Genomic DNA, 15,685 nt, shown 5'->3' with positions numbered 1-15,685 from the left:
TGAGGTTGGTTGACAAGACAGAGCGGTTCCCAAAGCATGGCTTCATTATTTTGTGATTTGAAGCATATTCATTAGGGGTATATCTTCACAACACCACTCTCCATGTCTGTCCTAATTAGATAAACCATCCAGGGGTGGTAACAACATTTATGAAAGGAAGAAAGAGGCATACTAACAGTTAAAAGCATTATGTTTGATCCTTGAAACTAATTAGATATTTCATGCTTGGAAGAAGTATCCCTAACAGGCTTTATGAATGGATGTGTATTCAGGAAGGACCTCTCCTAGGAAGGAAAGAGAGAGAGACTAGGTAGACATATAAAACCTGTGTCTGTTAGTACTAATAAAATGTAGGTACTCAAAAGTCTGAAAATGCTATATCACTATATGTATAGCTGCTTTTATTTACAGATATGTACTTTGGGGTTCCTTCGATTTTAAAATGGGGAACAGATCTAGACAAAGAGATAGAGATTAAAAGAGTTATCTGTAATACTCTACCTATTTTACATAGGTGATGGGATGCCAGGCCCCCCTTTATGGAATAGGAAGTCTCTGTTGGCCATCAAGGCTTAAATTGTCTTCTTTGGCTTCCCTCTGCCAGGAAGTAGAGCAGTTGCACACACTTGAGAGGAGAATAAGGACGTGCATGGCCCCATGCTTCTGATCAGATACAGCAGAGTGAGTGTGGAACATGCATGACTAAGACACTGAGGGTCCCCTACCACATTATGAAGCTGATCTGATACAAGTCAAGGGGATCATTGTTCCTGCATTGAGCCAATTAAGGTGTGGTTAGAGTGAGATGGAGAAGAGTGAAGGTAAACCCATTTCTGTAAATAGCCAAACCTCTTCCTGATGCCCATCCCAAGTCACATTTCCAAAACATACGGAGCACTGCATAGCTAAGAATAACTTGACCTTACACCTGTCAACCAAGGGCAGAGTGACTTCGACTCCACCTCCACTAAAGATAAATGGATATCTATCTCTAAAAACTTCATAAAACGCACCAAAAACCTAGGATGTTTTTGAATGACTCATTGACTTTTCAGATTGTTCTTTAAGCTGTTTTTTAAACTTTAAAGGCAACACTGATAATGAACGCTTCCAAATGGTAAAACAGAAAATCCCCTTCAAATATAACCGGCCCGTAGAGGAGTGGCTGCAGGAAAAAGGTAACTGTCGTTAAAACTTTCATTTTAAAATCATTTGATTCTAAACCCTCATTTTTAAAGCCTGCAAATAAATGTTCCTTAAATGATAATCGCCTGCTGCATAAATGACTGTTTTAATTTTCATTATAATTTGTGTCAGCTTCCACCTGCCATATGTTGATAAATCATGCTATAATACATTGCCATTAAAATACAGTTAAAGGGACTAACATCTAGCTTTCTATCAGCATGACAACCACAAACAAGAAATTCCAGGAACCTCTAAAAAAGAAATGTATTATGGCAGTTTAACCACTGCATGACATTATTTGTTAATTTGTTTTAAATTACCTCTTATACCAGAGCTTTCTAAAGAAATTTCAAAAGAACTTATTAAACTTACATCTTGAGTCTGTTTTGGCTTTACTATCTGTAGCACGGTTGATGACAACAAAAAAATCATAGATTGACTCTTGTAGTTTAAACTGCTTAAACAACTGTTATAAGGGGAGCGACTTTTTTTTTCAACATTTGTTTTTAAACAAAGAAAAGAATGAGAAAGATGAATTTTGCCTTTAGAGTTAAACTTACAGAGGCAAATATATTTCATAAGAAGTTAATGGTGTCCTAGTTGCTGACTGAAACTAAAAAAATAAACAAACTTATTCTACACTTTGGTTGTGTATTCGATATTTATGCAACAAAAGTGTACGTGGTTGAAAAAGGAAAGGTTAATGCAAGGCAAAGCAGCAGTTTCTCATTTGCTGAAAAAAACAACCACTTTGTTAATAAAAGAGGGCAGCGGTTATACCTGATGTTAGAATTTTCTGTGTGGCTCCTATTTATTAGGATGTGAACTATTGTCTTTCAGTGAAGAAAAATTTTTGTCTTTAAGAAGCTATTTACTCTGTTCTTTCCTGAGCCAGTATAAGCTACTCTTGTAGCTTAAGTGAGTTTTTTTTTAAGTAGACATTAAGTGAGTTTTAAAAATATGTAGAGATTTGACTGAGTTATTTATAAATAGTAATGAGGTATATTAATATGCAACTTAAAAAATAAAGGACTGCTACAGTTGTAAGTTGAGTGAAAACATTCAGACCTTTAAACACGGAAAATCCTCACTGAGTCTTAACTGTTTGCCCTGTTTTTAACGTACGTGGTCTAATTAAAAATAAATTAAGAATAACTCTAAAAAGCAAATAATTTTGTTTAGTAATCACCAGTTCATAAAGTCCCTTTAACATTAAAGATGATGATTGCCTCACTTCTTAAAAAGGAAAAGACAACTAGATGCATGTCTGAGTCTCATGTGCCTGAGAGAATTTTTTTGTTTCTTTCAATTTTATGTTAATAATATTTTATTTTACTCCATTGCCTTTTGAAGTCTAAGTTCAGTAGCATGCCAGGCATTTTCATTTGTATAAGTCATTATAAAGTTACTAGTAGGCTTTTAGTTTTCCTTCCAATAGCATTGTTATCAGTGGGCTTTCATATAGAAGGATGCTTCCAAACACACAACAAAAGTTGAGCTGGTGGGACAGGGATGGGGTGGTTTGGGTGGAAGGGAGGGAGGAATTCCAGTTTCTTAACTGAATATGTATATGTTTATATATGCTAATAATAGTGAAAAGAATTATTTTCAAACTGGGAAGTTCTCTCTTCTATGTTATTTTAACCAAAATTACTGTTTTGTTTGATTTTGGTAAGTAACATTTATTCGTTCTGTTGCTTTACCTCTTCCTCTGTCTAGGTAACTTTCCCTTCAAAAGAAATAGAAAATGTATACCAAAAGACCTTGTAATGACAATAAGTAAAACAGGGTAAATTCAGAAAGATGATTAGGCAGAGGTATTAGGAAGTAGCTGGAATCCTCTTTGGAGTTATTTCTGTCATTGGGGAAGAGATCTGGGTCACAGCATTCCCAAGTCTGTTTTCTGGCTCTGTCTGCTATTGACTGACTTTCTGACCTTAGACAATCCACTTAACCTCTTTATATCTCAGATTTCCCATCGGAGGAGAGGAGAAATAATACTGCCTATTCCCCAAGGGTGTTCTGAGGTTTAATTAATTAGTCTTTGTGCAACACTGACTGGAGACGTGCAAAGATTTAATTTAAGCAGTATGTGAACTTGTTGTCCAAATGAGGTAACAATTAATGACTTTCAAGAGGATGGGCACCCAAAGCAAAACACAAAGTAACCTGCTACAAACCCTGTACTGGTGTTATAACCAGATTTCATATTATTGATGATAGAACAATTATCAGACTGGAATAGAGATATAATAATGGTCTCCCCTTATAAAAAACACGATTGATCATAATGAGGGACAATAAGGAGATCTGGCATTGATTGTGAGAAATCTTGGGCAGATGGTACAACTTTCTCCAGTCAGTCCCTTATATCCTTCATAGGGAGAGTGTAGTGATGATTGTTTCTCACTTATTCAGTTACTCCTGCTTACCTGAGAGAGATAAATTGATCAGAGGAAGAGATGGCAGGAGACTTGAATATCCCCCTATTCCTTCAGTGCCTGCCAACTTTACTATTAACCAACTAATCTCAGGTACAGAAGGCTAAGAAAGGGTTTTAAAACATAAGAAAAGCAGACCTAGCCAGAAATAAACCATGAAACAGACAAATAAACAAAGGTCCAAATACTTCCTAGGGCATGATGGAAATCTGAAACACAGGCAGCCTCCTTCCCTGTTTCACCCCACCAGTGTCGTGTTCTCAAGAAGTGGTTAGTCAGATCTCTCCTTGAAAGAAGGAATAGCCAGAAGTAGAGCGGTGGCTTAATCGTATAGCCCAGGAAACATGTCTTGCCTTTCTCCATGCTTGGGGCAGTCTTGAACAAGCAAAGACCACTTTTGGAGTGAACTATGGCAACTGGAATAAAGGAGATCCATCATTTCTTTTCTTTTCTTTTTTTTTTTTTACCCTGGCCTCTGCCGCCACAGGGTTGCCCCACATTCTGTACCCCTCCCTCTGCCATGGCCTGAGTGAGCCAGAGCCCCCAAATCAGCTGCTCCTTTTTTTTTTTTAACTTTTGAATTTTACTTTACTTACTTTTTTTATACAGCAGGTTCTTATTAGTTATCTATTTTATCCACACCAGTGTATACATGTCAATCCCAATCTCCCAATTCATCCCACCAACACCCCCACCCCCTGCCGCTTTTCCCCCTTGGTGTCCATACGTTTGTTCTCTACATCTGTGTCTCAATTTCTGCCCTGCAAACCGGTTCATCTGTGCCATTTTTCTAGGTTCCACATATATGCGTTAATATACGATATTTTTCTCTTTCTGACTTACTTCACTCTGTATGACAGTCTCTAGATCCATCCACGTCTCAACAAATGACCCAATTTCGTTCCTTTTTACGGCTGAGTAATATTGCATTGTATACATGTACCAGACCTTCTTTATCCATTCGTCTGTCGATGGGCATTTAGGTTGCTTCCATGACCTAGCTATTGTAAATAGTGCTGCAATGAACATTGGGGTGCATGTGTCTTTTTGAATTATGGTTTTCTCTGGGTATATGCCCAGTAGTGGGATTGCTGGATCATATGGTAATTCTATTTTTAGTTTTTCAAGGAACCTCCATACTCTTCTCCATAGTGGCTGTATCAATTTACATTCCCACCAACAGTGCAAGAGGGTTCCCTTTTCTCCACACCCTCTCCAGCATTTGTTGTTTGTAGATTTTCTGATGATGCCCATTCTAACTGGTGTGAGGTGATACTCATTGTGGTTTTGATTTGCATTTCTCTAATAATTAGTGGTATTGAGTAGCTTTTCATGTGCTTCTTGGCCATCTGTATGTCTTCTTTGGAGAAATGTCTATTTAGGTCTTCTGCCCATTTTTGGATTGGTTTGTTTTTTTTTTTAATATTGAGCTGCATGAGCTGTTTATATATTTTGGAGATTAATCCTTTGTCCGTTTATTCGTTTGCAAATATTTTCTCCCATTCTGAAGGTTGTCTTTTCGTCTTGTTTATGGTTTCCTTTGCTGTGCAAAAGCTTTGAAGTTTCATTAGGTCCCATTTGTTTATTTTTGTTTTTATTCCCCTTACTCTAGGAGGTGGATCAAAAAAGATCTTGCTGTGATTTATGTCAAAGAGTGTTCTTCCTATGTTTTCCTCTAAGAGTTTTATAGTGTTTGGTCTTACATTTAGGTGTCTAATCCATTTTGAGTTTATTTTTGTGTATGGTGTTAGGGCATGTTCTAATTTCATTCTTTTACATGTAGCTTTCCAGTTTTCCCAGCACCACTTATTGAAGAGACTGTCTTTTCTCCATTGTATATCCTTGCCTCCTTTGTCATAGATTAGTTGACCATAAGTGTGTGGGTTTATCTCTGGGCTTTCTATCCTGTTCCATTGATCTATGTTTCTGTTTCTGTGCCAGTACCATATTGTCTTGATTACTGTAGCTTTGTAGTATAGTCTGAAGTCAGGGAGTCTGATTCCTCCTGCTCTGTATTTTTCCCTCAAGACTGCTTTGGCTATTCGGGGTCTTTTGTGTCTCCACACGAATTTTAAGATGATTTGTTCTAGTTCCATAAAAAATGCCGTTGGTAATTTGATAGGGATTGCATTGACTCTATAGATTGCTTTGGGTAGTATAGTCATTTTCACAATATTGATTCTTCCAATCCAAGAACATGGTATGTCTCTCCATCGGTTGGTATCATCTTTAATTTCTTTCATCAGTGTCTTATAGTTTTCTGCATACAGGTCTTTTGTCACCCTAGGTAGGTTTATTCCTAGGTATTTTATTCTTTTTGTTGCAGTGGTAAATGGGAGTGTTTCCTTAACTTCTCTTTCATAGTTTTCATCATTAGTGTATAGGAATGCAAGAGATTTCTGTGCATTAATTTTGTATCCTGCAACTTTGCCAAATTCATTGATTAGCTCTAGTAGTTTTCTGGTGGCATCTTTAGGATTCTCTATGTATAGTATCATGTCATCTGCAAACAGTGACCGTTTTAAAAAAAAAAAAAACAGTGACAGTTTTACTTCTTCTTTTCCAATTTGGATTCCTTTTATTTCTTTTTCATCCCTGATTGCTGTGGCTAGGACTTCCAAAACTACGTTGAATAATAGTGGTGAGAATGGATATCCTTGTCTTGTTCCTGATCTTAGAGGAAATGCTTTCAGTTTTTCACCATTGAGAATGATGTTTGCTGTGGGTTTGTCGTATATGGCCCTTATTATGTTGAGGTAGGTTCCCTCTATGCCCACTTTCTGGAGAGTTTTTATCACAAATGGATGTTGAATTTTGTCAAAAGCTTTTTCTGCATCTATTGAGATGATCATATGGTTTTTATTCTTCAGTTTGTTAATATGGTGTATCACATTGATTGATTTGCGTATATTGAAGAATCCTTGCATCCCTGGGATAAATCCCACTTGATCATGGTGTATGATCCTTTTAATGTGTTGTTGGATTCTGTTTTTTAGTATTTTATTGAGGATTTTTGCATCTATGTTCATCAGTGATATTGGTCTGTAATTTTCTTTTTTTGTAGTATCTTTGTCTGGTTTTGGTATCAGGGTGATGGTGGCCTCATAGAATGAGTTTGGGAGTGTTCCTTCCTCTGCAATGTTTTGGAAGAATTTGAGAAGGATGGGTGTTAGCTCTTCTCTAAATGTTTGATAGAATTCACCTGTGAAGCCATCTGGTCCTGGACTTTTGTTTGTAGGAAGATTTTTAATCACAGTTTCAATTTCATTACTTGTGATTGGTCTGTTCATATTTTCTATTTCTTCCTGGTTCAGTCTTGGAAGGTTATACCTTTCTAAGAATTTGTCGTTTCTTCCAGGTTGTCCATTTTATTGGCATAGAGTTGCTTGTAGTAGTCTCTTAGGGTGCTTTGTATTTCTGTGCTGTCTGTTGTAACTTCTCCTTTTTCATTTCTAATTTTATTGATTTGAGTCCTCTCCCTCTTTTTCTTGATGAGTCTGGCTAATGGTTTATCAATTTTGTTTATCTTCTCAAAGAACCAGCTTTTAGTTTTATTGATCTTTGCTATTGTTTTCTTTGTTTCTATTTCATTTATTTCTGCTCTGATCTCTATGATTTCTTCCTTCTACTAACTTTGGGTTTTGTTTGTTCTTCTTTCTCTAGTTCCTTTAGGTGTAAGGTTAGATTGTTATTTGAGATTTGTCTTGTTTCTTGAGGTAGGCTTGTATAGCTATAAACTTCCCTCTTAGAACTGCTTTTGCTGCATCCCATAGGCTTTGGATCATTGTGTTTTCATTGTCATTTGTCTCTAGGTATTTTTTGATTTCCTCTTTGATTTCTTCAGTGATCTCTTGGTTATTTAGTAACATACTGTTTAGCCTCCATGTGTTTGTGTTTTTTACGTTTTTTCCCCTGTAGTTCATTTCTAATCTCATAGTGTTGTGGTCAGAAAAGATGCTTGATATGATTTCAATTTTCTTAAATTTACTGAGGCTTGATTTGTGACCCAACATGTGATCTATACTGGAGAATGTTCCGTGAGCACTTGAGAAGAAAGTGTAATCTGCTGTTTTTGGATGGAATGTCCTATAAATATCAATTAAATCTATCTGGTCTATTGTGTCATTTAAAGCTTCTGTTTCCTTATTTATTTTCATTTTGGATGATCTGTTCATTGGTGTAAGTGAGGTCGAATCTGAATGAGATCCTTGCTGGGTAGAGTAACCTTGGTTGCAGTTTCTTCCCTTTCATCACTTTAAATATATCATGCCACTCCCTTCTGGCTTGTAGAGTTTCTGCTGAGAAATCAGCTATTAACCTTGTGGGAGTTCCCTTGTATGTTATTTGTCGTTCTTCCCTTGCTGCTTTCAATAATTCTTCTTTGTCTTTAATTTTGACCAATTTGATTACTATGTGTCTCGGCGTGTTTCTCCTTGGGTTTATCCTGTATGGGACTCTCTGCACTTCCTGGACTTGGGTGGCTATTTCCTTTCCCATGTTAGGGAAATTTTCGACTATAATCTCTTCAAATATTTTCTCAGGTCCTTTCTCTCTCTCTTCTCCTTCTGGGACCCCTATAATGCGAATGTTGTTGCGTTTAATGTTATCCCAGAGGTCTCTTAGGCTGTCTTCATTTCTTTTCATTCTTTTTTCTTTATTCTGTTCTGCAGCAGTGAATTCCACCATTCTGTCTTCCAGGTCACTTATCTGTTCTTCTGCCTCAGTTATTGTGCTATTGATTCCTTCTAGTGTAGTTTTCATTTCAGTTATTGTATTGTTCATCTCTGTTTGTTTGTTCTTTAATTCTTCTAGGTCTTTGTTAAACATTTCTTGCATCTTCTCGATCTTTGCCTCCATTCTTTTTCCAAGGTCCTGGATCATCTTCACTATCATTATTCTGAATTTTTTTTCTGCAAGGTTGCCTGTCTCCATTTCATTTAGTTGTTTTACTGGGGTTTTATCTTGTTCCTTCATCTGGTACATAGCCCTCCGCCTTTTCATCTTGTCTGTCTTTCTGTGAATGTGGTTTTTGTTCCACAGGGTGCAGGATTGTAGTTCTTCTTGCTTCTGCTGTCTGCTCTCTGGTGGATGAGGCTATCTAAGAGGCTTGTGCAAGTTTCTTGATGGGAGGGATTGGTCAGATCCATCATTTCTAACCAGTGTAATTCAACTTTGCATTTCAATTCTCTCTGATCTTCTTTTTATTTGTAAGCAAGGGCAGAATAACATCAATCGGAAAATAAGATGAGGACCATTACAGATGTGAAGTACTTTTGTGAATATTAGAAATATAAAATTTTCTACCTGTAATCAGTTATAAGCATTAACTGATTATCAGTGCTGGGCTCTATATAAAAAAGGAGATGAATAAACATTAATATTATGGTTGGCCAACAGTTATGTGAGTGGAAGGGATAGCTGGCACTGAGGTGTAAGACACTAAATTTTAGCCCTAGAGATCTCTTACTAGGCAAATTCTTATAATGTTAAGCTACTCCAAATGCCTATGGAAGGCCAAAAGCATGTTTATTCTCCCCTTCCGTCATGGCATTTCTTTTTATAGTAAGCTTAGGGCTCCCAGAAAAAAAGCTGTTGTCAAATAACAAACAGTAAAGAGGTATGAGCTCCAGGCCATTAACCAGTATTATTGGGCATTGAACTTTTTGCTGCATCTTATGTGAGAAATGAGAGGCCAAAGGATAGGCAATGATGCATGTCCACAGGGCACTGAAGGAATTGGTAGGAAAATAATGGAAATCTATTAGATCTATTTGATTGGACCCTTAGGATCTGGGCAATTCTGTTATCATTAAAGCCAGCAGATTCCATTTCCATGCTCCAGATATTTTTATAGAGGTTATTTTCATTATAACAAAATTATCTGGCCAAGTCTTCATACTGTAGTGTTTGAACCTTCCAAAGGGGTATTACTTATAAATCATTCTTGACTAATATGCCCTTAAGTGTTGCCCAGTGAGTGGAGCTGGGTCTTGTACAAAGAATTCCCTCTGAGCAGATGCATTTTCCCTTCTCTGTCCCTTCTGTTTCATCCGTTTTTCTACATTGAGTAGGGACTCCACATTATACACCAGAAATTCAAGGATAGCTAATCATTGTGTAGGCTTAAAGGCCATGTAATAGTGGTAGAGGTTAAGCGCCCAAATATCACAGCATGCCTCTATTCATATTTGAGGTTATATAAAAACCTCAGTCTTTAAAAAAATATACTCCCTTTTATTAAAAAGGCAAGTATATCAGAACATTGTTTCCAGTCATTAATAGCTAAAAATATTCAGGCAATTAGATTAAGAATGAATGAAGCATTGTTTGATCACTGACTAAAATGGAGAAAAATTCAGAAAGGATATATTTAATTCCATTAAAAAATTTTTCCACCTTTCTCTATATGGAAAAACAGAGGAAAATAATCTGGAGAAATAATAGAATAGAAGGCTCTAACCTTTAAAAGCTATTTAGATTTTTCTGGGAAACATCTCAAACTTAAGAGAGGCTTTTTAAAGTAGGAATAGTTGGGGGGAAGATAAGTTGAATTACATTATTCTAACCTCTGTTCTACCGTCATTTCATTCTGATAGTTTTCTGTCCACAGAAGCATAAATGGTTCCCCAAATGGGAACTTCAAATAAGGTGAGCTACTGTTTGTTTCAATTCATTAACATACCTCTATATCACTTTAAGATGTTTTATGTGTAGCTTTTTTCATTAACACCTATCCCTCCTCTTAAAATTCATTGATTCTGAATGACATTTTTTTTCTTCCCCCCTTTCTCACTGACATGATCAATGCCTACTTATTTTCCATATCTTAGAGGGAGATTTAGTTGTGTGACTGTAATCTCTCCCCTCCTCCAAATTAATAAAGATGGGAAATAATCTGTCATGATGTTTATTAAATAGCAAGTATGGGTAGAATATTATGCATTAGGAAGATTTCTAGGAAATGAGGTGTTTGGTGACCAAAATGTTTATTTTTATAAGTATACAATAAATCCAAGTCTCTTAACTAGAATCTAAGTTAATTTCAGTTAATTTAATTTAATTATCAGACCTAGTTTTTTAATTCAGTGTTCTATGTTACCTCACTGAGTTTTTATTTGCCATATATAATTCTTTTTAGTTTTCATTGTGTTACTTTTTAGGTTAAAAAATCAGTACAGTAAGTATTTATGATTTATTATTTTCATCACCTGTTTTTTTTTCTGTCATCCATAACTGCATAACCAGGAAGACTATAATACTGCTCATCATTGAACAAGATTTCTCCTGCCTCACAATAAAGAGATAGAGACTCTTTTATTCAGGTTATCTAGGATATTCAGCTAGACAGTGGAAGAGATAAACATAGTGAAATGTTATTTGCCAATGTCTATATTGAATTTTTGTTGCCCAATTTTCTTCCTTCCAATTGCTCAAGGAAGCCTGTTTTGATGTCTGGTCCATTCAGACCAGGTAAGGCAAACAGAGAAAATGTACAGGAATAATGATGTTTCCTCCACCCAACCCACTAGGCCGGCAGTTAACCATCTTCAACACCCAGGCGCAAATAGCTATTGGTGGAAAGGACAAAGGACGCCTCTTCCAAGGCCAGCTTTCTGGGCTCTATTATGATGGTTTAAAAGTACTGAACATGGCGGCTGAGAACAACCCCAATATTAAAATCAATGGAAGCGTCCGACTGGTGGGAGAAGTCCCATCAATCTTGGGAACGACACAGACAACCTCCATGCCACCAGAAATGTCTACCACTGTCATGGAAACCACCACTACAATGGCTACTACCACAACCCGCAAGAATCGCTCTACAGCCAGCATTCAGGTAAGCCTTTCTCCAACAATTAATTGACTCCGCATCTTGGTCTTTGAGATGTTGCTCTCATGGTCAGTGTCACTACGTAGCTAAGGTGTCTGAATTACTATGTTTGTAGGAAGGATGCCTGTAGGAAGGATGGTAAAGCTCTTATTCAAAATGAGCAAATTTTCACTATGAAATACTCCCACCTCTCATTTTATTACCTTTCTTTTCACTAGCCAAAAGGGGAAAGGGGGAAAGGAAAATTTGTTATCATAGGAAAGACGGTATCCTAGTTCAATTCTATTCGCATCCTCCTGATGGCTTTGCTAAGACATGAATTGTTCTTTTTTGAGGCCAGTGGGTAGCATTACATCAAGGGCAGATGAAGCTAGAGGTTCAATTAATCCTTATAAAATGCAGTATTTGTATTTGATAAGTGTTGATTATTCACTTGTTATTTTTGGCCCACTTCGTTTCCTTTATATTATATTGACCAAGGTCCTAATTGCATTGGAAAATTTGAAGATCTGAGTTTAGCTATGTAGGAAGTCCTTAGTTTTGTGGTTAACGTTTTTGTTTTGTCACTTAAAAGTAATTATACCCAAGCTAAAGCTAATGCTTTGCTGACATCCTTGGCATCTCATAAATCTAGTTAGTAGAGGGGAGAAGGTTAATCGAATTTTTAGCCTTAAATGCTCTGGCAAAAAATGACATTCCAATTGCTTGTGGGAAAATGACCCCTAGTCTAGTTAGTATCTGCAGAAGATTCAGTAGATCAGTACTTGTCCTTTCTGTTTCTTGGTTTTAAGACATGAGCCAGGGGTTCACTTGAGTCTTTGACATCACCCTTCCATTGACTTCAGAGGGCATTATAAACCTAAAGTCAATAATCAATTAAACCCCCGATGTGTTCACATTCTTCTGAATTAAGTTTATGAGAGTTAGGCAGTGGTAAAAGTGTTGTCTACCTTTTCCCTTTTCTTTGAGTAGAAATATCCAGACCATTCCTTATGTGACTCCACAGGAACAATTGGAAGCTGACGCACTGATGATGTTATCAGGCCAATTTAATGTGTTTTAGAAAAGCTACTAAGAAGCTGGTTACTTAGCAGTCTTATAATTGCACGTGTTGTTACATGTATACCTACGCACATGCTCCAGAAAACTAGCTTTTTCTCTACTGATATTAAAGCAATAACTCCTGACACTTCACTATACTCACTGAAAAGAAGATAAAAGACAATATATATTTCTATTATGACTTTATAGCTCAAGAGCAGATCTGTTTATTGTGGGTGAAAGGATAGTTCTATCTGCACAGGTCTTGGCAGACTTCTCCTGTTTCTGTCAGAATACATTCCACTAACCCTGTGGGAAGCAGAGGAGCAAATGGCTTTTTCTTCATAGGAATGGATGGTCCTGTAGTCTTTTTCAAGGCCAAATTTTTACTGACCTCAGAAGGATTTAATGTTACATGAGGACTCAGGGACTAAGCCATGGTAATTATCAGTCTGGGGCTTTCCTTCCTGCAGCAAATACATAAATAGGAGCAGATTGGGTGAGTATTTGTACAAAGGGAGCCAGAGTAGGATACAAGGTACAAAAGTCTTATAAGTGATTATGATTCTAAACATCATTTAACCTGTTGTCATTTTGGAGGTCAGCAGCTGTGGACAGCTGGAGGATGCCCTCTCTAACAGCCTCCTTTCTGGTGTGTTTCTTTTCCTTTAGTCCAGGAATAATTGGATTACATCTACATGTCTTTCCTTCTGCTTCTACAGAAAAGGCTATAAAAATGGGTTATAAATCTGTTGGTGCTCTTTGTTTTTAAAGGTGTATAAATACATAAAGTAGTCTTGGAGGAAAGCCAACAGACTAGCAAAATTGGATTAGATGGGGATGACAGATAAAAAAGCCCCATATTCTTTGTAAAGAGTAGCTAAAGGAAATAACTATGCCAAGGGTTTTGAACTGTTTGTTCTGCCAACTAGCCATAAGAACTTTGCCCTGGGCGCCATAAAAACTAAATAGCCTGCCTGTCTCCAAGTCTATCCCTGTCTTAAATACTTTCTGTAGATCATGTGATGCTTGTGTCAGGACTGGGGACCCAACAACCCTTGGATTCTACCCCAGGTTTAAGATAGTTTCCAGACTCTGAAGACTTTGGGTGAAGAAGGTCAATCTCAGGAGTTCTAATATGCCCTGTGTGAGCCAGCTAATTTTCTTGAATGAAATGGACTCATAAAGATTTGATCTCAGGGAAATCTTCAGAAAAAAGAAAAAGAAGGGAGGAAGACTGGATTTCATGTTCACTAGATCCATCATTCACGTTTTCACCTATGTGTGAAATCTTACAGCCATTCCCAAATGATACTCTGTTCTGTCTTCCTTTGCTTTGATAATATTGCTAGAGTAGAGTTGTCCTAAAAGTAGACTCTTCCGGAAGAAACAAAATAAGCATGTGCATTCACAAGTATAAATATCTGTTTATTAAAAATCCACTGGTTATTTCTTTAAGCATAAGGTAAGAAAACGTCATTTGAGCAGTTCATTTCTGATAGACCTCGGTTAATGTTGATTTTAGATCAAAGGAAAACTGCAAAGTGCTTTTAGCGATGCTCTTAACTGTGTGTGAATGTGAACAAAGAGTTTTCGAATTGATATGGCCCTCTAACGCTCTAGCCTCCTGGAAGTAATAGGCGCTTTGATCTTTCTGATACTCTAGTTTGTTACAAAATACTTGTGAATTACATGGACTATGTTAAATTACTCACAGCTGTGGTGCCAAGCAGGAGGGGAGTCTGGGGGAGAATGGATATATGCATATGTATGGCTGAGTCCCTTTGCTGTACACCTGAAACTACCACAACATTGTTACTCAGCTATACTCCAATATAAAATAGTTTTTTTTTTAAAAAAAGAAGGATGTCTCTAGATGCCCCCCTGAATAAAAAAGGAAGTTAAGGTTGAGAAAGCAGGTGGGTGCATTGAGAAAGCAGGTGGACGAGTGATAAATCTCAAATAAAGGTCTGGCACTTAGTAGGTGCTCAATAAATATTTATTGAATAAATCAGAAAACAAGATAGGCTTTATTATGTACCTTATTATCATTTAACAATCAGAAGTGGCATGGCTTGTGGAAGGATTTATCTCTAAGATGATCAGTGTGCTTTGGACAATTTTAATTTTTTTTCCCAGTGGTAAAACTATAGCAGAACGATTAAATGCATGTACTTGAAGTCAGACTGCCTGGGTTTAAAACCTAGTTTCTCTTCGTATTAACTAAGTGACCCTGGGCGAGTCGCATATGTTGTAGTTACCTATTGCTGTGGAACAACCTGCCATAACTTAGTAGCTTCAAACAACAACTATGTCATTAGATCTCAAAGTTTTATGGGTCAGAAATTTGGGCAGGGCTCAGCAAGGCATTTCTTCTGCCTCACATGGAATTGACTGAGGTCATTCAGTGGCTACTCTGGTCTGGAGGGTCTGGCTTCACGCATGCACCTGGTGCCTTGGTGGGTGAACTGGAAATACTGGACTCAGCTGGGTCCACGTCTCTCTCCGTGTCTCTAGGACTCCTTTCATAGAGGCTCAGGACTCCTGGAGAGAGTTTCCCGTCTCAGTTTCAGGAAATGATGTATAAACCTCATTTCTCAATGAGAGGAGTAGCAAGAATTTGCAACCAACCTAAATCTACCACATTGTAAAATTGGAGGGAGGGAAAGGTACTACTAGTCCTTATAAGATTGTTGTGAGGATAACTGAGTTAATAAAAGTAAAATGCTTCCAAGAGGTATATCATGAAGAATATAATTAAATATATTTTAACCTTGTTATTATTATATTCTGTCCTCAACATTTGGTATGCAAGCCAGTACCCTCTCAAGCAAGGATCTAATTCAGAAAATGGGGCTGCTTCTGCTGACTGTAGTGTCCGTAGTTCAGAGTGGGGCTAGGAGGTTTTGGGGGATAGGGATTTGAAGGTGGCTCAGAGTAGAATTTGGGGGCTGAAATTAGTCCTGGCAAATAAAACGTCTGTAAGATCTCCAGAATGAACATCTCACTACCCACCTTTAATTTTCTTTTCCATTTTTAAATCAACCGGGAGTGCTATGGGCCTTGGAGAGTATCTTCTGTTATGAAATAGGTCTATCCACATGTATTTTTGGCATTACAGAAAGAGGAATCCAGGTTCCTCGCCATCATGGAGCTTACAGCGTAAAGTGGGCAAGAGGGCTTG

General features: G+C 37.3%; 1 protein-coding gene across 20 annotated transcripts in view; it reads left to right on the top strand.

The window, feature by feature from the left end:
• Window positions 1-15,685, top strand: part of NRXN3 (neurexin 3) — a 1,723,243-nt gene that overhangs the window by 1,559,445 nt on the left and 148,113 nt on the right. For 16 of the 20 annotated variants that reach the window (XR_014242461.1, XR_014242462.1, XR_014242463.1 and 13 more), the window contains 2 exons: window positions 1,089-1,178; window positions 11,159-11,466. Coding sequence is in view for 17 of the 20 variants with exons in the window: in XM_082384653.1 (XP_082240779.1) it covers window positions 1,089-1,178; window positions 11,159-11,466 (398 nt within the window). In the remaining 3 variants the exon portion in view is untranslated. The remainder of the gene's footprint in view (window positions 1-1,088; window positions 1,179-11,158; window positions 11,467-15,685) is intronic. The other 4 variants (XM_082384655.1, XM_082384654.1, XM_082384652.1 and 1 more) reach the window with 1 other exon arrangement.

The sequence above is a fragment of the Balaenoptera borealis genome, assembly GCF_965194805.1.
Source record: "Balaenoptera borealis genome assembly, chromosome: 3".
Classification (NCBI taxonomy): Eukaryota; Metazoa; Chordata; class Mammalia; order Artiodactyla; family Balaenopteridae; genus Balaenoptera; species Balaenoptera borealis.
The sequence above is the reverse complement of the archived record's forward strand: the minus strand, read 5'-3'. Positions and strand labels throughout refer to the sequence as shown.